This window comes from Carex rostrata, chromosome 13 (genome assembly GCF_964058835.1).
Source record: "Carex rostrata chromosome 13, lpCarRost1.2, whole genome shotgun sequence".
Lineage (NCBI taxonomy): Eukaryota > Viridiplantae > Streptophyta > Magnoliopsida > Poales > Cyperaceae > Carex > Carex rostrata.
This window is the reverse complement of record NC_135930.1, coordinates 10972691-10999026: the sequence shown is the minus strand read 5'-3', so window position 1 is coordinate 10999026 and position 26336 is coordinate 10972691. Positions and strand designations below refer to the sequence as shown.

General features: G+C 34.8%; 3 protein-coding genes across 9 annotated transcripts; 2 read left to right on the top strand and 1 right to left on the bottom strand.

Moving 5' to 3' along the window:
• The first annotated feature begins 1827 nt into the window (after positions 1-1827).
• On the top strand, positions 1828-6818 carry LOC144564067 (CAAX amino terminal protease family protein). 3 transcript variants are annotated; one of them, XR_013514541.1, is made up of 9 exons: positions 1828-1985; positions 2160-2218; positions 2461-2706; positions 3188-3245; positions 3698-3822; positions 4180-4242; positions 4628-4752; positions 5425-5523; positions 5611-5764. XR_013514541.1 is itself a non-coding variant. In XM_078313573.1 (9 exons), exons 1-8 carry the CDS (start codon positions 1913-1915, stop codon positions 5759-5761), a joined length of 900 nt encoding a protein of 299 aa, XP_078169699.1. In that variant the 5' UTR covers positions 1828-1912; the 3' UTR covers positions 5762-5771; positions 6449-6818. The 3 variants fall into 3 exon arrangements, 2 of the variants coding, with proteins under 2 accessions (XP_078169699.1, XP_078169700.1); XM_078313573.1 differs by lacking the exon at positions 5425-5523 and adding an exon at positions 6449-6818 and having other exon boundaries at positions 5611-5771; XM_078313574.1 differs by having other exon boundaries at positions 5425-5764.
• Positions 6819-13170: 6352 nt separating this feature from the next.
• Positions 13171-19212, top strand: LOC144563984 (transducin family protein / WD-40 repeat family protein). Of its 4 annotated transcripts, none has more exons than XM_078313451.1 (11): positions 13171-13623; positions 13715-13759; positions 13967-14029; positions 14404-14523; positions 14954-15099; positions 15452-15599; positions 15984-16067; positions 16527-16642; positions 17063-17121; positions 17763-17853; positions 18805-19212. In XM_078313451.1, exons 1-11 carry the CDS (start codon positions 13524-13526, stop codon positions 19015-19017), a joined length of 1185 nt encoding a protein of 394 aa, XP_078169577.1. In that variant the 5' UTR covers positions 13171-13523; the 3' UTR covers positions 19018-19212. The 4 variants fall into 4 exon arrangements, with proteins under 4 accessions (XP_078169577.1, XP_078169576.1, XP_078169575.1 ...); XM_078313450.1 differs by having other exon boundaries at positions 13436-13623; positions 13964-14029; XM_078313449.1 differs by having other exon boundaries at positions 13436-13623; positions 13961-14029.
• A 718-nt stretch (positions 19213-19930) lies between these two features.
• On the bottom strand, positions 19931-24415 carry LOC144564494 (TAF RNA polymerase I subunit A). 2 transcript variants are annotated; one of them, XM_078314091.1, is made up of 10 exons: positions 24044-24414; positions 23778-23882; positions 23191-23282; positions 22629-22861; positions 22355-22542; positions 22065-22153; positions 21693-21832; positions 21280-21600; positions 20844-21125; positions 19931-20585 (listed from the first exon to the last, which is right to left on the bottom strand). In XM_078314091.1, the coding sequence occupies exons 1-10, from the start codon at positions 24362-24364 to the stop codon at positions 20404-20406; spliced, it is 1953 nt and encodes a 650-aa protein (XP_078170217.1). In that variant the 5' UTR covers positions 24365-24414; the 3' UTR covers positions 19931-20403. The 2 variants fall into 2 exon arrangements, with proteins under 2 accessions (XP_078170217.1, XP_078170218.1); XM_078314092.1 differs by lacking the exon at positions 19931-20585 and having other exon boundaries at positions 20903-21125; positions 21280-21395; positions 21509-21600; positions 24044-24415.
• Between the last annotated feature and the right edge of the window lie 1921 nt (positions 24416-26336).

Here is a 26336-nt window from a genome sequence, read left to right as displayed (position 1 = left end):
TGTGCTCATTTTTGCCACTAGTGCAAAGGTCTCATCATAGTCAATTCCATATGTTTGACTGTACCTTTTCGCTACCAACCGTGCCTTGAAGATCCACTTTCACCCAACTGCCTTCTTTCCTGCTGGTAGTGACAATATCTCCCAAGTTCGATTTTTGTCAAGAGCCCCAAGCTCTTCTTGCATGGCTGTTTTCCACTTTGGATCCTTCTTAGCTACCTGCCAACACTTGGGTATAGAGACAATGTCCAAAGATGCAATGAATGCTCCATGTGCAGGCGATATGTTAAAGTAAGAGACAAACTGGACAATATCATATGGAAAACCATATCGCTCAGAGGATGTCCCACATTGCTGCGAACGGTCCTCCTTACTGACATGGGAATGGGAGGAGAAGGAATAGGAATCAAATCACCTGTGTACTCTGAGGCTGTGGTGGATGGTGTAGGTGTCTTAGGAGCCAAAGTAAACGGAGACGAGGGACTTGTTGGCACTACTGGCACTGTAGGCATTGTTCCCTCATTCTGTTTCCTTCTCCTTGTATACACTCTCAACTCCCCTGAGTCTAAGTCCCACCACATTCAGGCTCAATTTCCACATTGTTCGGCTCACCACTAGCTGAGTCCACAGTGTCCTCCCTCAAGACAGGACAAGGCATTACTCCCACATTTACTAACCTCTCACCATCACTATTCTCCCCCTCTCGCCTCGTACCTCGAGTATCTGGCAAGTCACCAAAGGGTGATGTCACTTTCGAGTGGTAGTACAGTTTGAGATCTCGAAATGTCACATCCATTCTCACAAACAAGCTTCTCTCTGCAGGGCTCTAACACACATACCCCTTCTGAGTACCAGAATAGCTCATAAAGACACATTTCACAACCCTATCCAGTTTCTCCACTGTTGGTGATTAAAAGTAACATCAGTGCATGTAGAAAAGGTTAAACAGCAGCTTAATTATTAAAATTGGTGATTAAGATGTAGTTACCAAGAAAATAACCTGAAACTAGTTGAAACATAGTTAAAATGAAGTAATTTCAGGTCAATTGTGACCAAAAGGTTTCAAATATAGGGCAAGGTTACTTAATTGGATTGCATTTAGGTAAATCAATACAATCTGGCCGAGTTGTCCAATTGATCACAAGTCGAGGAAAATCAGTGCGGCCCCACCCAAGAGAGCTAATGCATGTGCCCACTTCCAGCACCTACAAAATTTTGATAAGAAAAAATTGTGGTTAACCTGAAAATAAAATGTTATGGACGAAAAATATATCCTACAAGTTTCCTTTTGTCTTAAAATCAACAGCCAGAGATGATTTGTTGAACGAAGTTGGCCCTTTACGACAATCACCTTGCCATACTTGATGGGTAACTCCAATTTTTTTTAGCAAATATATATTAATCGAAACAGAGGCGACAATGATCATTTAAAAATTACAATAAAAACTATATATCAGCAAAACAAAAGATTATTTAAAATTCAAAATCACCTTTCTAACTCTTCAAGTGTTCAACGCCAACTCATGTTTTCTCAGTTTATCTGGCCTAACTCTCAGCGTCGTACCCAGTTCCGTTCTCCTCAGTGGGCCCTTAATTGCTGCCCTGACCTCCTTTCTTCTCTAAGCCGCTTGTTGACTGGTCAGATTGGATACGGCGAAACAAAATTAGACTACGGGCTAATACCTGGCCCAACCAACTCAATCCAGTAAATAGAGACTACGGGCTAATAGGCCATTGAAAATTTTGAAGATCATATTAGCCCCCCCACGAGGGCTCTCTGAAATGTTCCTCGCTGTAATGAATTGCTTTTAACACTGTAGGAGCAAGCCTTCGATTAATCTCCAAAATTACTTGGTTTCCCTTTCAAGTGATTTTTCTCTTTCGAGTTTCGTTAGCTCCTCAAATTTCGTTTCCGATGCTTCCCTTGAACATTGAGGTGAAGCTGGGAGGCAATTTCTCGTGTGTCAAACTTTCGTCTTTGTGGCAAGGTTTTTACTTTTAATTGCGATTGAATTTCAATTCCAGCATATTTGTAATGTAAACATATACACTATCTTAAAAAACTTGCTCTGTGGTTTTGTCCAGAAATAATCAAAAACCAAAATTTTTTTTTTCATTTTATTTCCGTTCTATCTAATGTGAATACAGCATTATCTAATCAGGTCGAAGACATAGCTACCTCTTTGGTTCATCACCAAATTTACGTGACGATTTCCGAGAAGTAAGTTCCACTCAATGTCATTTTCTCTATTTTATGTTTCTAATAAGTGAAATCTCCTTCTTTATAGGTTCATATCTTAGAATTTCCTCAATTTATTCAAGTAGTTTCCATTATATGATGTTCACTTTGTAAATAAGTTAACTACACTGCCTTTTATTCTCTCAAATATTAAACTTTCAGTGCTATTCTTAAAAATGCCAAAATATAAGATATTAATATTGATAATTTTCTAACTTTTGAAGGGATTTAAAACGTTTGCATCAAGAAAATCAGAGAGAAAACAGAGAAAAGATCGTGAAGTACCTCAAATTACATTATTGACAGAGAATATCGGAGGTGCAGGTAGCGAAGAAGCTCCAGCCAGTACTGAGGTGTCAAGTGGCACCACCAGTGGGGTTCAGGTGGAGGTTGCTAGTAGAACTGCAGTGCTCCAGGCTTGCATTCTCACTTCAGCAGGATTACTTTTATTTAGTGTCTTAATTAGACAGGTAAGCTTGTACCAGTCATTTGCATTATCATTGCTTGTTTTGTTACTGGATCTGGATTGTCTCTAGGGGTGTTAGACAGAACGTATTTCGATGGGGGGTCTACGATACAAATTTGTAGATATTATACAATAAATTTGGCTTCACTCATTTATTTTTAAAAATATGGGGGTCAAAATGAGCGATTTTCGAAAAAGAGTCTGGGATCAATTATGATTTCTTTCTAGAGTATGTATTTAAAAAGGAGAAATGGCATTCATAATAGTTCAATTTTTATTAGTACGGCCACCCCTGATTGTCTCAGTTTCACTCTATATTTACCTTAATATTTCCATTGGCTTTTGATTGAAATTTACTACATGGATGATGGAGTTGATACAGTATGAGGTAGATATTACTGCCACCTTGGCTGGTATATGGCTCGTCTCTATTAACTAAATAATACTTATAGTATAGTTGATTTTAACAAATTATTCATTTGTAGGTTTCACATTTGGCATACTCAAATGGATTGCCAATTCATGATGCAACAGAAGTGAAATGTAGGTTCCTGTGTAATAATTCTTGTTTTTTTCCCAATTTTTGCGAATTGTTTTCTTTGTTTCAGATTCTGGTTGAAAGATCTGCTGGTATTTACCAGTACAAATCCATTTCTAAACATATCTGTGTCCTACACTAGTTTGTAGTTTTCGTCAAAATTTACGATACCGCCCCGCCCCCGGGGGCAATTAAGCTCGAGTTGCACTTGAATTGTGCAAAACCTCAATTAATGCCCCCTTTCCTCAATTATTAATCTAGGAGTAAGAACTGTGCAATTATAGACATGTAAAATGGAGCACCACAGTAAAACATAACAAAGAAGTATAGTGAGCACTGAAACACTTACAAAACAATGCCAAAATATGAGGTTGTCTTCCAACGATATTCAAATTAACATCACTCTTGGCCTCTGGTATTTTGGGCTACTAATTGTTCTTGGACTTAACTTATACAGTTGAATTTGAAACTTGGCATATCGGACTGGTTCTATTACTAGTGGTACTGATCTCCTCTAGTCGGTACATATTATTAAAGGCATGGCCTGATTTTGCTGAGTCAAGTGAAGCTGCAAATCAGCAGGTTTGACAAACCTACTTTATTTTTTTCTCTATAACTCAGTCAGCACTACTACTGATACACACTCCATACACCATACAGTTCGGTCTCTGCAACGGTAAGAAGACAGGCTATTGTGATTTTACTCTATATTTGGCCAACATAATTATCATTTAATTATGCAATACTTGGGAGAAACTCATTCTATTTAATGGTTTGATCCTTCCAAAGCCATTTTTTCTAGGATATTCCTGACATCAATTGTGGAATTTTGTGAACATTGTCGGTGATGATGCAAAGCTTATCTGCATTTACCATTGGCATTACTTGACAAAATTATGCCTTTTAAGATCTTTGATGAATACATATTTTTGCAATTAGGTTCTTGGTTCTCTGGAGCCTTTGGATCTTCCTGTGGTTGCTGTTCTCCCTGGTATTAGTGAGGTATAATATCATGAAGGCTTTGTTCTTTATGTCTTATCCTTTGAAATTAAAGAGTGGATATTTCATATTTGATTTGTGCAATCTGTTTTCATCTAGAAATAGAAAATTACATTTGTTGCTGAAGATTGTTCTTTTATTCATCTGAAGATTTTAGTTAGGCATGCATTTTCTGGTAGGTGTAAATGGTAAATTTAAAGGCTGTCAATTGCTAAGGATTAGTTTCATTCAAATCCAGCTACTTTTCCAACCTTTTCACCCTATTTTTTATTTTTTTTTTCTTGTCTGCTTATTTGGGCCACTAGTTGGTACTACCAGTCATACTTTTGACATCTTTGCCCCTCATATTATGAGAAGATAATAAATAATTTTCTGGTAATTTTCCAAGGAATTATTGTTTCGCGGAGGTCTTATGCCACTTTTTGGGTTAGATTGGAAAAGTGCGCTTGCTACTGGGGCTATTTTTGGAATTCTACATTTGAATGGCGGCCGCAAATACTCGTATGCTATTTGGTTAGTCATTTTCTATAATTTTTAATATGCTGACGTAATAAATCACAATAAAATATCAACTTGTCTATCATACGCAGAAAAGGTCCTAATACCAAAAGGCCTTTTCTTTTCTTACGAGTGACTCCCTAAACTTTGGGTGTTTTGCGATCGGATAGAGTTACCAACTTAAAGTATGTTATATTCAGCCATCAATTTGTAGTCTCTAGTCATCAATACTTCTTAGTTCGATTTATACAAATTTTTTGATATGGATGGTTAATTATAGACATGGAATCAGCAGAAACTCTCCAAAATCGTCAAGTGATTAACAAAAACCAACCTTTCTATATGAATCAAATATTCCATAATTTGTCGGTGAAGTGTCATAAAAAATTTAGCTGCTGTTGATAAATCTCATACACTTCTGCTGTTATCTTTTAACAATGTAAGTTACAAATTACAATGGAACAAGTCAATCACATGTTGTGAAAACTAACATGACTTTCTACATATCTATCTTTGCAGCATTTGAATTGATAATTCTTGTTGTTTATATGTTATCATCTGATAGGCAGCATTTAACCATATGAATTGTAAATAATAAATTGCTAAAACCCTGAAGCATCAACAAACAGCTGGTTCCATTGTTTAATTTTCCTTCTAAAGAATGAGCTTGTTTGCAAATCTTTAAAGGGGAAGGTCTTTCTTCAGTTTATTGTTACTCTAGGCCAGCATATCTCCCTTGCAAAAACTTTTGAAATTATATCTGCTCTAAGAACTTAAAAAATAAAGGTGATTTTATTATTCTATAATCTAGTATCAACAATAAACATACTTTCTGGTGCTTCCTATTGATCCAATATTTAAAAATAATTTCAGGGCAACTATTGTGGGCTTTGCATATGGCCTCGCAACTGTTGCTTCATCTAGCTTGGTCATACCTATGGTATCTCATTCATTGAATAATCTTATTGGAGGGTTCTTCTGGTACCTAAATTCAAACTCAATTTCAAAAAAGAAGCTTAAATGATGCTCAAAAGGTACAATTTATTTAACTTGATCCAACAGTTTAACCAATAGTCTTACCTGATCCCAACAGGTTAACATGACCCAGCTAATACACTCAGATTGGGATTATTTAATTTGACCCGCATACATCTTTGTTATTCTAAGAGTGTAAAAATGAGATCTTCTAGTTTGCATTATTCTCTTAGTTTATGGACTGCAATAAAGAGAAAGAAACAGAACCCGACCCTACGCACTACCATCCCTTTGTACCAGTTTTAATGAGTTTGTTCCTGTTTGACAATCTTTGGCATTATTTGCTTTGTAATTTGTCTTGACTTGGATGGTTTGGTGGTTGATATCACCCGCTAGAGGTAAAGTGAGGCTTAGATAAATTAAAATAAAATAATTTAGACCTAATTTCACCAGCCCATTGGTTTGAAATTTCGAGTACAGTTCTGCTGAAATAAGCTCAATATGTAATAGCAGAATAGGAAACCAGTATGTATTAAAAAAGAAGGCCGGTCCAAGAGAGGGTTGATCACCACATAAATGAAATTCTACATTGAAACTTTGAAATACAGAAGTTTTAAATAAATAAAAATTTGAATTCTATCATAGCAAAGTGAGCAAACAACTAGTAGAATTTACTGTACAACGTAATATCTCATCTTTGAAATTTAACTTTTGATGTTGTGCTTGTAATACGAAGGATGGCAACACTTCTCACATACAGGTGGGACCTGCAAGATGTTACAGTAGCAGCATGCCACCTCACAATTGTTGTTGCATCCTGTTAATGGCACCCTTATTAGAATTTGCTTGTCTTTATTTTTAGGCACACTCTCTTGTAAAAATTGCTAAAATAAATAAAGAAAGAGCATGCAACCTACCTTGTGTCCCCATGCACAGAGTCTTGCCTTGTTGCAAGTCACAAAATATTTTTTTTTTGGAAAAAAAAAAAATAGCAACGGAGTGGATGTAGATACTCATGTTACATTGTTGTAGATTTTGGGAAACTGGATCTTTGTTCATGAGTTCATTATAATGGAAAAGGCAGACCAAAAAGATTGTAGTTTCAATCTCAGTATTTAATTACATTGATGTATATCTACTGATGTGGATAATGCTTTTATTTATCTATATGTACTTGTTGGTGCTAATAGCTACTTTCATAATCTTGTTAATTCTCGGACCAAAAAAGTTACCAAGTGTTTGTGAGTGTGCACACGTGTGTGGGTGTGTGTGTGTGTGTGTGTGTGTGTGTGTGTGAGAGAGAGAGAGAGAGAGAGTACCAGATATGACAACATACGGAGATGCTGGTTGGTCATTTGGATGAGGTGCCATGCCAGCTTCTGTGACAGGACAGTTGAAAGAGAGGAGTCCTATAACTGCCAAAATATGAAAAACAGCCATGATAAGTCTCAACAGAGTGCCTTTGAAGCGCATCAAGCAGACATTCTTTAGTTGGTAAGTAATACCATACCAAAGCTGTGGTATTTGTAGGAGGGTTTCCCTAGAATTCTCTCATGTAGGTGATGGTTAGGATGGATGAAAACACAATACCAGCCAATTTAAAATTACTTTGAAATTGGAACAAATGAAGTGCCTAACTCTTTTGTGTTAATTGGAGGTAGGTGTTGTTTGGTTGGGCATCTTAATTCTTTACATCTACACAAACTTGCAAAAGCACTCTTTTGTCTCTGACTCCATAAGTGATCAATTTACCATAAATTTAAAGAAGTATAAATATTAGAGGCATGGAGCTAGTTGGTCCCATGTCCAGGAGAGATGACACCTGCTTCATGACATTGATGCCAATTCACTCAACATAGAAATGGCGCAATGGAATCATATATGCGTGCATGTATATGCAGGCACAAATTGGATGCATCATTCATTTTTTTTTTTTTTCACACAAGGAATTTGTGCCCCAAATTGCCATCTGGCATGCTTAATTGCATGATGCCCGCATGCAGGTGTCATCTCTCCTGACATTGGACTCAGCACTCGTTAACTATCTTCACATCACACACACCTCTCTCAGAATTTAACACACGCTCTCTCTCTCTCTCTCTCTCTCACACACACACAGACGCACATACACAAGAGGATTGGTTTCTTGGCCATGGACTAGCACAAATATATAAGCCTTCTAGTTCTAGGTTCCTGTTGCGCACTTTAGACGATGACTTCATTCTTTTATATATATATATATATTAGCTTTTCGTTGTCATACGACTTACCAGAGATTCAAATGTTTTGAAAATCAAAACTCGTGTTGTGGGTTGATATTTTTATTTTTATATGTAATGGTTCTTTTTTATTTTATTATACATAGTCTACAAAAAAGAAAGAAAGAAAATGTTATTGTGACCTAACTTAATAATTTAATTTGAAAAATAAAAGAAACCAATTTAAAAAAAATAAAATAATATAGCATAAAATTTTATTTTACAAATGACACTAATTCCTCATATTCAAATCCAAATTCAGTCCATGTGGTTCTATATTGAAAGTACCACTTAAAAAAATAGTCGCAACATGACGATAACTATTAAGGTATAATTTAATTTTATCCCTGTTGTCTATTTCTTAGAAATCTTTGTCAATCCATTGAATTAGGGGAAAGATAAAGACTTCAATTGTGTTACCACCACACGGATGGTTACAATAAGAGCACCACAGAAGAACTCACAAAATTCTCAGTCAAAGTATTCCTCCCTCAGTTGTACCTTGGTACTGCTTGACATGTCAGATTAGGTGAATTTTGTTCCCCTCAGAATTTGATTTGATTCGTCCATGGTCTAATCAACACTCCTTTTGCAATAGTTAATTTAGTGCCCCTAGAGGCGAGAGAGTTGAAATTTCAAAAGCTGAGTTGGCTCTTTCAAATCCTTATCTGTCTCCAGATTATTGTAAAGGAGACAAGGTACAAGTGAATGTCTGTAAGACTGTAACTGTCTAGGAATCCTGTTAAAATCAATCTGTTTTTTATCACTAAAATATCCCCTATGTAGTGGATTAAAGTCGGGTAGGTCACGGGCGGGCCGGGTATATCCGGGCAGGGGCAAGGGTATTGATCGGGCACGGATATCACGGGTAGACGGGTATCTCAGGTATTTTTTTCAAAAACCGTGTCCTGTCCGTCTTATATCCGTGCCCATTGTACCCTTGAGGGGCAGGGCGGTCCGGTCCGATCTGGTTTTTTTTCTGTTTTTTTTTTTTTTTTTTTTTTTTTTTTTTTCTTTTCTTTTTTTTTTTTTCTTTTTTTTTTTTTTCTTTTTTTTTTGAACCGGGTGGGGGAAAAATTAAATTTTGGGTTTGAATTTGAATTAAAGTTGGGTCGGGTATAAGGGTACAGGTACGGGTAAGGGTAGACGGGTACCCGGCTAGGGTAAAGTCGGGTACGGGTATGGTCGAGTACGGGTATGGTCGGGTAGGGTATGGTCGGGAATTTGTCCAAAAAAACCGGTTCGGTCCGTTTTTTGCTTGTACCCGCGTACCCGACCCATACCCGAGCTCGGGCACAAGTACCCCCGGGCAACGGACACGGGCGGGCAGGGTAAGGTATACCCGACTCGGGTATAATTAATACTCTACCCCTATGTGTAAGAAGAGAATGACTCTATTTTTTGTGCCTTCATTATATTTTTATTTTTTAAAATTTTAATAATTTAAAATTTAAAACTTAAAAGTCAAAATAAAACTGTTAGATGTGATTTATGTTATTTTCTTTATCTGCTCATAAAAATTATGACATTTCAATTTTATTTTTATGTGAATAAATAAGTTCAAAAATCAACATCTAGAAATCATCTACATTAGTGTGTTTTTTACAAGCTCTTGATGACAATCAAAATAAAATTGAAATGTCATAATTTTTTACACGTGCATAGATAAAATGATGTATATCATATCCAACGGTTTTATTTTGACTTTTAAGTTTTAAATTTTGAACTATTAATGTTTTTAAAAATGAAAGTATTATGGAGGCAAATGGAGGCATTTGAACCCTCCTTATGTAAGAATGTTTTTTATAAACCATAATTAAAAATAATAATTTTATGAAACCAACATGATTATTTTTAATATAAAAATCATAAGAACTGAAATGTCATTTTGGTCTGCCAGTTTTTTTTTTTTTTTTTAGGACCGAAATGGCAATTTGGTCTGTATTGGTTTCACAGCTTTCATACCAACGACCACAGAAAATCCATAAACATCTTTGGAATGAAATAACATTTCAGTCCCGTATTAATTTTTTTCCCATCCGAGACAGCCTTATAAGCAAACTCTTAAAAAAAAAGTTTGTTTGGACCAAAATATCATTTCGGTCTAGACTAAAAAAAAATTGGATCAAAATGGCATTTTGGTCTATGGGTGTTACACCAATGACTAGACTTGTTTTTCTGAAAAACTGTGAAAACAATACAGACCAAATTGCGATTTCAGTCTCAGGAAAAAAAAAATTGACGGACCGAAATGGCATATTAGTTATTATGACTTTTATTAAAAAAAAACTAATATATTGGTATCATAAAAAAAAATTCAATTATGGTTTATAAAAAAAAATTCTATTTGTAATGTGCCTCTAAAATTTCAAACCGATTTTAATTATTAAGTTCCTTTTGAATAAGCAACTACTGTAAATGTAATACGTTGATGGTACTATGATAGTATGATTTAAAAAATAAAATAATAATTTGTGTTTGTTTAAACATAAGATGTAGCTTACTGACAGGCTAAAGCTAAAGCTAACGAAATTAATCCAAAAATTATAGTTGGTAATAATATATTATGCCTACAAAATTACGATTTATTTTTCCCCTTTGCTCTGAAGCACAAACGAAATGCAACGAATTAAAATAGTAAACTACTATTTGTCATGTTGAAGGTATGGAATTGAGTTAGTCACGATAAATTTATTCGACAATCAAGCTTATCATTTTTTTTTTAAATTTAGATATAATGTATATCGAGTTTGAATATTTGATCCATCATGGTGTTACATTAGGTAATTCACTGACACGAATTTTTTATTTATTTTAATATGTATTCCAAATTTCAAATTTGACTTCTATAAAATTTCATGTTGTCAGTCTCATGGATCAGAGCGTTAAAATATCTGAAGTTAATAAAATGTTTATAATATTAATCTGGAAAAATCTGAAACTTCTAGAATCTCCCAATCCCGGAATAAATAAACAAAATAAATATATGCATACAATTATTTGTGTTTGTTTAAACATAAGGGGAATTTCATGTATACCCCTCAAAAACTTCAAAATTATGCATTTCCCCCTATAAATTTTAAAATTAAGTATTTTTCCCTCTAAACTTCAAAAACTCATAAATTTACTCATTTTATTGTCTTTTGCATTAAAACTTATTCTAAATTTATAAAATACCTATTTTACCCTTAATTTAAAGCATAAAACACCCATCAAACTTAAATTTGAATCACGAAGGGCTCCTCTATCATCCGAATTGTTTTAAGATATGTGTGCGCTAGATCAGCACAAACTTAAAGCGAACAAGCATAGATCTTGAAGCGATATACACATATCTTAATGTGGTGCGCGCATATCATAATTGCTTTAAGATATGTGCGCGCTAGATCAGTACGAATCTTGAAGCGAACACGCATGTATATTGAAGCAACACATACGGATCTTAATGCGATGCACAAGGATCGAACGGTAGATGAACTCTTCAGATTCAAATTTGAGTCCAATGGGCATTGATACTTTTAGTAAAGGACGAAATAGGTATTTTATAAATTTAGAATGAGTTTTAATATAAAAAACAATAAAATTGGTAAATTTGTGAGTTTTTGAAGTTTAGAGGGGGAAATACGTAATTTCAAAATTTAGAGGGGAACATACGTAATTTTGAAGTTTTTGAGGGGTATACGTGAAATTCCCCCTTAAACATAAGAGTATAAGACGTAGCTTGCTGACAAGCTATAGGATATAGCTAGCTAAATTAATCCAAATACAGTATTTATAACTTATTATGTCTACAAACTTACAAGCTGTTTCCGTTGACTATGAAACACAAACAAATTTGAAATTTGGTGCATCTTATAAATTATTGGTCTTATCACTTATGTTGATAATTTGGTATATTGGTGATCAAATAAGTGTTAAATTGTGTCAAATTCACACATATCAAATGTAAATTCAAAGTTCACGTGTAGTTTTTATTTTTTATTTCGACAAATTTAACATCAGCTTCACTATTTGCTAAACAAATTTTTGTTATATCTCCTTCCAAAAGACGTGCATCACAATTCACAACTCAGCTCGGCCCACTCCAAATTAAAATTTATTTATAGTTAGATTTATACTTAGCTATTTTATGTTAACATTTTGTTTATCAATTAGTGGTAAAATCATATCCGTATCGTTTTTAATTTTCGGATACGGATCGAATATCAGATATTCGTAGATATATACATAAATATTTTTATAATTTATGGTAAACTATATGATATATATCTATTGTTCGAATACAGATAATTAAAATTTAAAACCATATTCATATCCGTATCCGCACAGATATTCAAATATCAGATATCCGTATCTAATTTTCAGATACAAATGTGGATACGGTCAGATAATATCCGATCCGTTTGCAAAAAAAAAAAAAAAAAAAACTGGATCCGTCTAGACTCCAGAGGCCCTTATCTGATCCGTTTGCGCACAAAAAAAAAAAAAAAAAAAAAAAAAAAATGGATCCGTCGTCTAGACTCTAGAGTCCAGAGGCCCTTTTGTTAATATGTTATGAGATACAATAATTCGTACTTAAAAATAGTATGTTAAGACAAAAACCCTCCCTTTCGCTCGTTCCAGTCCCGATTCCACGAGTCTAGAAAGCCCTCCACCCGGTCTCGCCGTCTCGCCGTTCCCTTCTCTATTTCTCTCTCTCCGCTCCATACCTCGCCTCGCTCTTCCAGTTTTCTCGCTTCAATCAGGGCGCGGGCGCGGCGTTTCTCGCATTCACGGCCGTCAGGTAAGATTGTACGTTTCCGCTAAACTTCAAAAGTTTAGACTTTTCTCTTGTAACTACGGTCCGATTTTCGACCTTGGGCTTTTTTTTTACATTCTGGGGCCCAAAAGACCTATAAGGGATGGGATATCTTGGCGATTAGCAGTATACAGCAATATTTAGGAAGTCTTTCGTCTAATTGGAACCTTTCTGATTTGATCCTACGGTGAAGTACAACATGAAACCCGTTATCATCACGAGTGCGTATCCTCTAAGATATCTCAACTTTTGCGTGACCGACGTGTCCGGTGCCTATTCGGGGGTGATGTAGGGGGTCAGTGTCATGTGAGCTTTGAGATTCGTGCAGAACGTCTTTAAACGGTTAGGATTTTCCATAAAGTCACGCAAAGTTTGAGATATCTCAGAGGATACGAATTCTATCATCACTTATGTCATCACATCATTGGAATTGGGCGGATCCAATGGGTATCATACCAAATTTGGTCCAATATTCCATCGGAGCCGTTCGATCAATATTAAGATTCGCGCGAAGGTTTTAACATCCGTGCTGATCAAATGTGCACAACTCTTGATGCTGATGGAACAGTTCCTACCGACATCGGACCGCCATCATTCCAATCTTCTACGGCGGCGGGTGGGGGATTAATTCTTATAAATATCCTGTAAAACCCTCCATCTCTGTTAGACTAGCGGCGGGTGTGGAGCTACTTTTTATTTTTTATTCTTTTATAAATATCCTGTAAAACCCTCCCATCTGCAGCTGAGAAGACGAGATGAGCATCCATAGCGGCGACGGTGGCGAGGATTCCGACGAGGGAGAGGTTTTCATAAACGAAGATGATATCATACATGAATACGACATTGACGAAGAAGGTTTTTTTTTTTTTTCTTTCTCTCTCAGCTCTATTCAATTATTTGCATTAATTTTCTCTTATTTTTATTTTTCTTTCTGTAAAATTTGTAGTTCTCCCTGATCAAGATGATGATATGGAACCTGATGACAATCCTGGTGAGCTAGCATTGCTATTGTACTTGGTTTGTTTGTACCTCCTTTCGGTACTATTTATAGCACCAGTTGGTGTCATTTTGAATTGTTAGTCTTTGTTTTGTCTAATTTAATGGCGTAAGCTTTCATTTGTAGTTTTTTTTTTTTTTTTTCTTTTTTTTCTTTTTTGAAGCATGAAATAACTCTCGTGCTTATTCTTAGCAGAAGAAGAAGAAGAAGAAGAGATACAAAATGGAGCCATTGGTTCCGTTTACAAATTCCAGAGGCATACTGGTAAGTATACTGTTATCATGTACTGATGATGAATAAAATAGTGCTCTTTTGTATTTTCTGGAGAAAATAATATAATTATTTAAATAAATAGAGTGTGAAAAGTTCTTTTGTATTGAATTAGGATAGAAATATACTACTTATTAGTCTGTGGTTACTACTATCAGTTCTTGTGAACAAAAATACCAATTATAAAATGGAAAACACAGGCAAGCACAAAAAGAAGTCACCAGAAAATTAGTATGGTTGCATGTAAACATCGTAGTTGGAAGGTTAGAACACAAAACCTGGCAATTTTTCACCAAGGATGAGTGGGTCAAGTCTGTCGCACGACTAGAACTGTTTTTGTTGATATTGGTATGGTTTATTGTATACAGACGAAGTTTATACAGTGGCATGCAGTCCTGTAGATCCATTACTTGTGGCCACAGGTGGGAAGGATGAAAGAGCATATCTTTGGAAGATCGGAAACCCTGATGCAGTACTTGAGCTTCAAGGTTAGTGTTTGTGGGTGTCAGTATGTGTGTTTATTTGTGCATTATAGAGGAAAGGAGGAGGTAGTATTTGATCATTTGATGGGGCGTTTGGTTGTGGGATATGCAATGTTAAACTATGGACATTATTTCTGTTGACTTTTTTATTTTATTTTAAGATTTGTTTGATGTTTTCTGGTTGGGATTGGATTTGTAGGTATATGTTAGTTACATACTTTGAAATTTCTAGTTTTATAACATGACACAAAATTGGATAAATAATAGGAAATTTTTGTTATTCCTGCCTCTGTTCTTTAATAACCAGGCTCAAATATTTACTAGTGGATTTGTGGTACCTATTTTTCGATTTTTGTTGGTGTGGTAAAATACAAATATCTGATCTTTATGAGACAAACAATAACTCCCATAACTCATCATTTTGAAATCCAATCAGGGCATACGGAAACTGTGACTAGTGTAGCCTTTAGCCATGATGGCCAACTACTCGCATCAGGAGGTTTTGATGGCTTGGTAAAGGTTTGGGAAGTTGCTTCGGGTACCCTAAAATTCACTCTCGAGGGCTCCGGTGAAGGATTTGAGGTAAAGTACCTAAATACGGGAACCTGCGGGTACTTGGAAGGGGTTATGATTAGGCACTGCTTCAGGAATTGCTGCAACCCTAAAAACACATTAAAGCACACACCAAGTTAGAAAATGCAATTGATTAATGGATAATAAGCACAATGGTTAACAAATGAAAATACACTAATTATACCAAGTAAAATTGGGAATATACTACATAATGTTACACTATCAATACCAGGATTAACTTGTTTAATACCAGATATGTCGACCCTTGGTTCATATTTAACTCATGCACCTAATTTTAATTTCTTAAATTTGAAGTTTGTGAAATATTACAATTTGATTTGGATTTTTTACTTTGAAATAGTGGATAAAATGGCATCCCAAAGGGCACTTGATAATTGCTGGGTCCGAAGATTCTAGTGTTTACATGTGGAATGCTGATAAAGGAGCCTTTCTTAGTTCCTTCTCGGGCCATAGTGGTGTAGTCACTTGTGGTGGTTTTTCTCCCGATGGTAACTTGCATATATTTTCTGAATTTATATCTATAATTGGATCTAACCATATTATTCCTTGCATTATTCCCAAAAAATTTAAAATTACCCTCAAATATCCAATCAAGTGCGAGTTTTTCCTTGATATATTTTGGTTGTCCTAATATATCTAATCTAGCTTGAGTTTACTTAATTTATTTGGTAGAATACTAGATTGCTGGTTCTTTTCTTATATTATGTATCTGAGAGATGTGAAGTATGCTGTAACCTCTATATGAGAGATAAATTTGCAAATTCAAAATCTAAGTAAACTGACAAATAGATAGCCTAGTAAATATCTTAAAATATATACAATTACCTCTGCATATGTTGCGGTTTATGTATTTTGTTGAAATCTTTTTGCAGGTAAGATAGTATGTTCCGGTTCTGATGATAGAACAATGAGGATATGGAACCCTAAAACTGGGGAAAGCATTCATCGAATTTTAGGTAAAAAAAAAAAAAAAAAAAACTAGAGAATTTCTTGTTTCTTCACTTTTTGACCATAGTTATCTGCTATAATAAATATTTAATTGCTCGTGCTCAGTAATAGATATGTATGGTTTCTCTATAATTTTTTTTTGTTTGGGGTGCTTACTTGAAGGCTATTTTATTTTATATTTTTTTTTTGTGTCTGCTGTTGGAGGACTCTCATAGATAAGATATGTAGTTACGAAAATGTAGTATATTGTTTCAGGCAGTACATAGTAGTATTAGACACAGAATAGGCAAGTACCCCAAATTTGAAACTGATTAAATCTAGATGTTCAAAGTTAGCTTCAAATAATTCTCAGCCATGCAGTTAAGCATCTGTCATGCAAGACAAAAATTAATGAAGTTAAAAAATTGCACAAACAATATTTAGTTGTTGCCTTGCCGATTTAAAATGCTTTAGAATGATTTGTATAGGACATAATTACCATCAAGATAGTTTGACATGCATGGCGATAACTGCTGATTCAACTGTTGCTGTTACTGGGGCGCAAGATGGATCGTTGCACATGGTCAGCTTGTCTACTGGGCAGGTCAAATCCTAAACTTTTTTTATTAATTGCATGTCCCTTTCAGTTGTACCTCAATAAAATGATATTATGCATCTGATTTTCTACATCCATTTGTTTCATATTGCACCTACAGTCCTTTTCTCTATATAAGCTGCAAGCAGGGGTAATTTGGGTACTTACAGAGAAATTATAGTTGAGGTATCTAGATGGTAATTTCCATATCATGTAGGGTTTTATGAGATGTTTTGTGTGCACACTAGTAAAATAAAAACCTTTCTTCATGTATTTACAATCCCCTCCATTTAAGGAAAGTAGATGATATTAAACAAGAACAAATAATTGCAGACCCATCTGTGGTGGCAATGTGCCTATACATTTCCTTGTTGTTTTAGTTGTGGTTCAAATATATGATTGTAAGGCTATTTTCCCTTCCTGTTCCAGGTTAGGGGCTCATTAGTGGGTCATACCCTTTCGGTTGAGTGCATTGGTATTTCTCCTAGGTAATTTACTTGTCTGGTACTCATATCGCTTCACATGGCATCATGTTTTATTGTTGAGCAGGTTTCCTTATGTTTTGGTTCTTGTTGTGGTTTCAAAATCAGTTCACCATAGTTAAGGCCAGTTTCTGAATCTATTACAGTCCAGCACTGGAAATTTAACTCATCTGCTGCAATAGAAACTATGGCTCTGACGTGCCATGGCTGTCGGATTAAAATCAAATGGATCAGGTCAGATCAACAGAAAACGGATCAGCGGAGTAATATATACCTTGATCAGGTGGCCCACAAAAAATACGGCATATCAGTGCCATCTATATTATGTCAGCAGATGAAGAATATGCTTCACCATAAAGTTTTGGCTGAGAATCATCAGAAAAAAAAAATTATTGATTGATTATTGAAAATTTCCTTTTCAATCCTGCTTAATTTAAATATAAGGACTTGTGTAATCCAGGAATCAAAAGTAATATCTGAAATGAACAAATAAAATCATATAAAAATTGTTAAATTTTTTTACGGAGAAAAGACAAAAAAGACTATAGCCATTATGACAAACTTTGTACTAATGTAAAAGGACTAAAGGAAAAAGAAGATACAGGGATAACTAATGTAATATTAATCTACATAAAATGGATATGTAGCTTTGGATTTGCGGCAACAGGAGGGATAGATCGAAAGCTTATAATTTGGGAGCTCCAGCGAACCTCTTCTCGTTGCATTTGTGAACATGAGGTAATTTGTGAACAATTAAAATTATTGGTTTGTTCAATGCTGTCCGTCTGCTGTACATAATACCTGTCGGATTCGATTTATTTTGGTTTTGGGTCAGTTGGGTTCGATTAGATTTGGTTTATGAATGATTGACTTCAGGTTATTCTGTAAACAACATTATAATTGTGCTGTCATTCTTACTTGGGACCAGTAATATTGAACAGCAAATATGTTTCACAACCATGACAAACCGACCAAACAGTTCTTAAAATAAAACTTACAATATCTTCTCTGTAGTTTTAGATATGTCATGTATCAAATTTGGTGCAATTCGAAAACCAATGACCATCCATTAAGCAGTTTGAAAGAATAACAATTTAGTTGTATCGACAGTTGATTGGTGATCAAGAAGTTTTCTAATTGCACCAAGTTTGACAAACAACTTATATAATAGGGAGAGTGGTATATACAGTTTTATCTCTTGTTGAATTTTGATAACTGTTTTATCCATTTGTCATGGTTTCCAAATTGATATGGGATTATTTCTTCCCTTTATTTTTTTTTTCTTTGGGAGCTGGGTGGTTGCATGGGTTGGGTTTTGGTTTTGATCAAAATATCTTAACAATTATGAGTTGGTTCGGTTTTTGCTGGCATTTGAGTTGGTTGGTCTGGTTGCTTGAGCTTTATGACACAGTATGATGATAAAATAGCATGCCTGTGCCTATAGAACACAAATCACATATATCCCTCTGATTATAAAGCCATGTCAGTTCCCATCTTCTTGAAATAATGCCAAAACCACTAATTTCTCATGCTTTTTTGAGAAACAAGGTGATGAGTGGTGCAGTTATATGTTTGTTCGGCAGATGAGCTTTCCAATTTCTTGGGACAGATTATCATTTTTTGTTCCTTTTCTTGTCTTGCTTTTCACTAATGGTATATAACATTGGGGCAATTTGAACAATTTCACAGGAGGGAATAACATGTGTGGCATGGCTCGGCACAACCCAATATGTTGCAAGTGGTTGCATAGATGGAAAAGTGCGTATTTGGGACAGTTTAACTGGAAACTGTGAAAGAACTTTCACAGGCCGTAGTACAGTACAATCCCTGGCCCTAACTGCTGATGGTACTTCCATTGTTTCAGTCTCAGATGATGGTATTGCCCGTGTATTTGGCCTCTAGATTTTAGAATGGGATTATTTATAGAGTGTACTTTTAGGCAGTACTTGTTGGTCAATTGTGTTGTATAATCTGTTTGTATTGGTTATAGCAGTTATTGCGAGGTTTTTGAATAGTCAAGGTTAAGAGAACTTGTGTTATTTTCTGTATGGAATTGATGATACTATGAAAATGATAATGGTATTCCAATTTATTGAAGGGATGTATTGATGATACTATGAAAATGATAATGGTATCACTTTATATGAAAATGAAATCATTTTTTTTTTTGAAAGAACTGATAGAGGCTATCAGAAAATGAAATCATTCATGTCCTCTTTAATTCTAACTCTTTTAACTATTATTACTCTCATCTCTTTATATGTATTTTTGGATTAGTCAAATATTTGCCTGAATTTAGTTGCATATTAATGGGTTTAAATTTTGTGTCACATGGTTTTTAATTTTTTTTTAAATAAAAAGATGGAATTTTCACATCACTTGAATGTATTTAAATTCATTTAAATATTCTCTTTTAGATGATAAATTATCATCTCCATAATAGTTTTTAAATCTTTAATATTTAGTTATTTACCATAGTATCAGTTACTAAAGTCGCACATGTTGCAGTCTCTCGAGTCTCAACTGGATGACAATGAGATTCAGACAAATGGTGCGCCAACTGTAGTTTTGATCGTTGTTTTGTGTTTCAGATTTGTACTAGGATAAATTTAAAAGTTATGATTTAAGCTGGCACCAGATATACTGCAAACTAAAAAGACACTGAGGAAACAATAAAGTTGACCCTTTTTTTTTGACGAATTCAACCTACTATGTCAATACACACCAGCTTTAGTTTGATAATCTTAACAATGCAATTTTAACTAAGTTCAAATATTATTGAAAATTAAAAAATAAATTTAAAGAAATGTATAGATAACTTGGAAATCAAATTTTATGCAATTAATCATAACAGACTAATACATCCAACACCAACCTTCATGCTCATGGTACTTGCTACTAGGTAATCCATGGATACAAATGGTAAATTCAGCTCGAAACTATTGCTCCAATTGCATAACCAAAATGAAACCTTAATAACATAAACAAATAAACATACCACCTTTTTTACATCCCATATTTAGCTTCATAAGAAAACTGCAACGATCTAACGTACACAGTGCACCAATACAATCTTGAACACAAAAATAACCAATAATGTACTACAGAAGAGATTTCTTATGTATTATTTTGGCCTGCTGCTCATTTTGACAGAAAAAAAAACAAGAAGCACCTTCTTCTTTTCATCCCGGCATAGTTGATAGAATATAGGCAGGGTTCCTACTTGATCTTGTAGGTGGGAGCGACTTTAAAGCCAGGTAGAACCAAAGTTTGCCACCAAAGCACAAACTAGCATGATCCCAAAAGACCACGGAAATTCAAAGTGCTTTGCATATGCGTTTGCAAGAAGGAAATGTGATCATTTATCCCATGCATCATCAGCACTTTTAGGATCTCTACCACATATTCATCACTGGGCCCATAAATGTGGCTTGCACATGCGGCCTTACATGCCAAGAGCTTGTCATCCCCTGTAGCACCAAAATCCGATGTCATGTCAATCAACTAACAAAATATTCAATAACCATATATTTAAATGAGTCAGTAGTTCATATCGTTTGAAAAGTTTGTTACACACAAAAAAAGCCAGATTTTATTTGACTTATTTGGTTTGGTTTATAGGTTTGGATCAAACCAGACTGAATTAAACTGAATTAACACCCAACAAGACAGAATAAAATTATAATCAGCAGTGTACTGAGTACAGGGGAGCCTCTTCATTATCATACCTGGATGAAGGGGCAGGAGCCTCAGATTGCTTTGTTCTTTTTCTCTACCTTTTCCGTTCAGTAGCCTTTCTAGTTCCATCTTTACATGTTGTGGGACACTGTTACATGCTCTAATAAATCCCTTTTTCCCAATTAGGTGCTCCTTCATCTCCTGAATCCCTCTTACATTTGTATTACAATAATTGCAAGTAGCTTCACTTTTGTTTTCTAGGTCAGGATCATAGTGTTCCTTCCACTTCAAACACCGTCGCTTGTTTGAATCAGAGCCTGCATTTGAAGCACCTACCAATAACCAATAATACATCCAAATATAACAAAGCATTTCCTTTTGTCAAAACAAAATTCAAAGAAAAAGAAACACAACAAAACAAAACAGTGCTAATTAATAACTCGATATAAACTGACTAGATTATCATGCAAGTTTGAGAAACTGTACCAGATACACAAGCCTGTTCGGACATTCTTGAATGAGCTTGAGAAGAGGAAGATATCTCCCTGAAATGTTTTTCTTTCCACCAGCGGAAACGTGTTTTCCAGGTGGCACGTGCAACCCTTTCCGATAAAATTTCAGAGATTATTATCTTTCGAAAATAATTTGTAACTTTCAAAAAACAGGATGCCAGCTCTTCCCACACACTAGTTTTGACCTCTCTGCCAATACTAACCCCGTCATCTTGACCTACTGAGACTCTAGAAGACACCATTGCATCTATATGTCGAGGTATCATCTCCAATAACACCATCATAGAGTCCTCATCTGAGGCAAAGAAGAAATTATACATGACATTCAATTTAAATGGAAGGAAATCAGTATTTAAAAGAGAGCAGGAGCGAGGTTTGAGCTTGTACCGCTTCTGTTCCTGTGAATTCTAATAAGGCCTTCAACATAGGAAGAGCATGTTGAGTCTATTTTCATAGCTGCCTGATAACAAGAAGAGATGGTGGCTATTTCCTGTGGAGCAAAGCACTCTAGGAATCTGGCCCTCAAGCTGCAAGATTAATTATGTTCTTTCCATAAGCCTTCTTAAATCAGCAAGTATAAAGGTTAATCACCAAAGCTGGAGCACATTCTTAGCTCAATCAAGTGTGTTACAGTACTGGCATAAAATTTTAAGTATCCCTACCAAAGCCACGTCATACAGAAATGCAAAGAATGTTAGAAAAAGCTCATACCATATTAACACATCAGGTGTATTTTTTAAGAGTGACAGAAAAACTAACCTAAATGGAATGGCTGAATAATTGAGCCGACGGCACGAGATGGCAAGCTTAGCAGCCGCCTCTGCCACGCGATCACCAAGAAGCAAGAGCTGGAACCATAAGCATACTCTTACTCAAAAAGCAAGAGCAGGATAATAATTTAAGAACAAAGATAAAATTTACAGATGGTGCTAATGGACAGAAAAGGAGAAAATACCAAAGTAACACCAAAGAATGACCTGGCAATTTTCTAGGTATCAGCTAAATATCAGCACAAAAAACATAAATGAGAAAATTTCCAAAAAGTTGACCTGAATTAAGGGCTCCAAGGCATCCAGTGAAGCACTCTTTGGAGGTGAAGAGTGCAAGGCATTGCTAAGACATTGCACCCCTTCTTCATACATTTTGTCCTTAGCCAATTGACGGTACTCTTGAATGTCATACTCAAGATCTTCATGCATCCGCCTCAATCTTATGGGCAGTAGACGCACATCCAGTCCTTTATACATTTTCATCTCATAAAGGATATAACCATATAACATAAATAGTTCCATATCATATCCAAAGAGGGCATTTAGAACATACCACGTACAAGAAAAACTGAAGGATCCTCCAATCTTCCATGGCTGGTAGGAGAACCAAAACCGGCTTCTACATCACTTTGATAGAGGCCTCTAGTACCCCTTTCATCACAGCTCTGTATTTTCATGTCCTCAGGTAAGTTTCTGTACCAAGACTTGTAACAGATCATCCCAAGTGTCAGATTAACAAAAGGATTACCCCTTCGATCTGTGTTTTGAGCTAAATTCCCACGCAACCTAAACAAAATGTTGTGCATTTAATGAGGATGAATAACTGATTCTCGAGAGTTGAGAGTTTGTTGGATCTGTGATTTTGGTACAGTTCACTCCGTAATGATATTGGTACATACAAACCATTCAGTTGATCAAAACTGATACATATTCTAGGTCCATTGTTTTTACTCCCTTATAGTTTCACTGCTCATTAAGCACGCCACAATTTGTGACCTCTATTTACTATTAAAAGTAGTAAACCAACTTACATAAAAGTACAAGTTTGATGAGAATCAACCAAAATATAAAACTGTACAAGATAAAGAGACAGAAAAGCAACGAAACAGACATACGAAATCTGTGCATTTGTGGCATAATGGTATGCATCTTCATATTCACCTTGTGAGAGGTAAAAATTAGCAACCTCCAGTTTAGCACTTGCAATCTGCTTATTCATATACCGATATCAAAACAAGCTGAATGAATTGAAAGATAGGCATGGGATAAAGACTGTCATTCGGCCTATCCAAAGTACCGACTAGGACCACCCTGGTCATCACCAAGATGGCACTGTTACCATAAGTTACCAATTTCTTTATAATTGCATAATTGCTAAAATTAAAGAACACTAAAATCCAAAACTAAGCCTGAAGCATTCCCAGCTGAAGCCCAGAATGATACGATTCAGCATCATTTAAGTGTCCAATTTGTTCATGCATTATCGCATAAATGACCAAAGTGAAAATCAATTTCACTTATCTAATACCAGCAGAGCAGTTAACTCAAATCTAGACAAAGAGTACAAAGGGTATTAAGCATTGCATGCAAATCCTGCTGCTAGACCGACTGCTAAAGGTACAGAAAAATACATAACTATCTACGAAGCCCAACATTCAGTTTTCAAAAATTAACTAAACAGAGAAGAAAAATGTGTGCTTACCATTTCAGGGCTAAGCATCTGTTCGATGTATCCTTCGAGAATTTGCTTGGCCCCGTTAAGAAAATTATCTGCATCACCTAGCTGCTTTTCAATTTCACAAGCAGCCTATTTGCAAACAAACACATAATCCACATGAACACATGCGCTAACAAGGAAATAAAATAGAAAAAAAAAAAATCAGACAAAGACATAGATTCGTTAATCAATGCCTTGAATTGCCATACACACGTCTATTCCATGGGAGAGCAATCGGGTTTCTTAATTACCATGAACAACCGTCGGAGCTGTTTGTCGCTGAGTGTTCTAGGAGGAGATCGGAGGAGCTGGCTGACGACGCCGGCGGCGTCTTTCCATTGATGGAAAGAGAGGAGTTTCTCTAATAGATAAAGCAACTCTCCACGATGATGCGAGACAAGGGGCAGGGTAGGGAGTTCGCCCGTTTGGCGCCTTCGTTCTTCTTGTTCATCGCCGTCGTTGTCATCGTCATCATCTTCTTCTTCTTCTTTTTCTTCTTTTTTTTCTTTTTTTTCTTCCTCCTTCAATTCCCGCTCAAGGGTCCATGCGGAGCCGTTGCTTGTCGACTCCATTGATGCCGAGTTAGTAGCGCTACGGTTAGGGTTCAGAGAAAAGAAGGAAAGGGTTTTGCGGAGGCTTTAAGAGGTGTCGCTGCCAATTATCCTGAGGTAACTCAAACTTTAAATTTAGATATAAACCGTCCGATCAGAATCCGCACCGTGGGCTCCGTAAATTTTAACCGACCCTGATTGACTGCATTCTGATCGGACAGTCAGAATACAAATCCAAAATTTGAGTTACCTCAGAGGATCCGATTCCATGGCGTGAGAATTCTGTTGATACTCATCGGAATGTGAATAATACAGATCAAATCCTTTCGTAATTGGGAGAATATACAAAGCCCTTCATTTTCAAATCAACAAACAAAATAATTTTCTTTATAAATGATTAACAAAATACACTTATGAGCTCCACTTTCTCTTCCCTTTTCTCTCCCTCTCACTTCTCCTCATTTATTCTCCATTATTTTTTTATTTAAAATGAAGAATTATGCAACATACTAACAAATATAAACACATTTTTTTGTTGCATAATTTTCTTTTAATTTGTTTAATTGGTAGCCGCTGCTTTACCGAATTGCTCCAGTCACTAGTGGAGATTTTTTTATCTATAGAAATTAATAAAATAAATTATACAGAAATAGAAAAAGTGTTTTATTTGTAATATTTTTAGAAAGATCGGGATCATTAGTTCCGATCCATAATTTTAATTATTTTTTCTCATCAAAGTTGTTCAGAATGAATAAGAAAGTATTAAAATTTTGATTTGGGACTAATGATCTTGATCTTTCTAAAAATGTTGCAAATCTTTCTATTTTCATACATCTTATTTTATTAATTTCTACGGATAAAAAATTATATCACTAGTGTCCAACAATTAGTCTTTTTTTTTTTATAAAATAATTATATGATGTCACCACAATTTTCTTATCTTTTGATAGGTTTGGTTATATTATTGTAGTTTCCTATGGACTATAGACTATGGCTCTTTGACAAGGTAAAAGACATATTTTTTTATTAATGTATTAACATAAATCATGATAGCAAACTTTAATGTCCCATTCAGTGTAGAAAACATGCCCCACATGAAAGAATGTTAAATTTTTTATCTTAAGGGGCGATATTAATAAACATTTCTAAATTTGTTTGGTCGGTTATTTTGATGTCTTAAATTTCTTACATAAGTTAAGAGGATCTAAAACCAGATCTACAATTCACAATTTAGCTAGTTAATTATTTGATTGGACAAAATATTGAATTTTGTAATCATTTGAAAGATGAAGAGGGTTCAAATATTTTCAATTTTTATGCTTTCATCATTTTTAAAATTTATGCGATACAATAAAACCGTTAAATATAATTAATCTATATTATTTTCTCTATATGTCAATAAAATTATCATTTTCTGATTATAGTTTTACATGAATTAATAAATTGAAAAATTAACATTCATAATTTATTCACATTGATGCATTTTTGCAAGCTCTGAATTCTAATCAAAATAAAATTGAAATTTTGTAATATTATGTGTGCATAGAGAAAATGATAGAGATCATATATAACTTTTTTTTTTTATTTAAGTTTTAAACTTGAAGTTATTGTAATTTTTAAAATGAAGACAAAAAAATTGAAGACACTTGAACCATAGGGCCACCATTGCATTATGCTTTTATATTTAATTTCATAAAAAAGAATACTGGTGTAGTATAATGAAATTTGTTATAATACTAGTATAGTATAATGAAATCTATTCCTGCTCTGTATGCAAGCTTGAAAAATGATATAACAAAAATAATAAACTAATCTTGATGCGATGAAGTACAAAATATTTGCGACAAAAAAAATAAACTAATATAACACATCATGAAACAATCTCAATGCAATTTAATCAGCAACAAAAAAATTAATAAATATTTGCTACATCCTACAAACTTTTTGGATAAAGTACAAAATATTAAGAAAATAATATTCACTACATACTTTG

What these genes read in the sequence shown, in the direction of transcription:
- LOC144563984 (XM_078313448.1), top strand. Translation starts at nt 13,524, where the DNA reads ATGAGCATCCATAGCGGCGACGGTGGCGAGGATTCCGACGAGGGAGAG. An exon ending in GCTCCGGTGAAGGATTTGAG is followed by an intron (nt 15,100 to 15,451) that starts GTAAAGTACCTA and finishes ACTTTGAAATAG; the next exon opens with TGGATAAAATGGCATCCCAA. An exon ending in TGGTGGTTTTTCTCCCGATG is followed by an intron (nt 15,600 to 15,983) that starts GTAACTTGCATA and finishes ATCTTTTTGCAG; the next exon opens with GTAAGATAGTATGTTCCGGT.
- LOC144564494 (XM_078314091.1), bottom strand. Translation starts at nt 24,364, where the DNA reads ATGGAGTCGACAAGCAACGGCTCCGCATGGACCCTTGAGCGGGAATTG. An exon ending in GCCACAAATGCACAGATTTC is followed by an intron (nt 22,862 to 23,190) that starts GTATGTCTGTTT and finishes CATTTTGTTTAG; the next exon opens with GTTGCGTGGGAATTTAGCTC. An exon ending in AATTCACAGGAACAGAAGCG is followed by an intron (nt 21,601 to 21,692) that starts GTACAAGCTCAA and finishes TCTTTGCCTCAG; the next exon opens with ATGAGGACTCTATGATGGTG.
- LOC144564067 (XM_078313573.1), top strand. Translation starts at nt 1,913, where the DNA reads ATGCTTCCCTTGAACATTGAGGTGAAGCTGGGAGGCAATTTCTCGTGT. An exon ending in GTGAAGCTGCAAATCAGCAG is followed by an intron (nt 3,823 to 4,179) that starts GTTTGACAAACC and finishes TTTTGCAATTAG; the next exon opens with GTTCTTGGTTCTCTGGAGCC. An exon ending in AAATACTCGTATGCTATTTG is followed by an intron (nt 4,753 to 5,610) that starts GTTAGTCATTTT and finishes AAATAATTTCAG; the next exon opens with GGCAACTATTGTGGGCTTTG.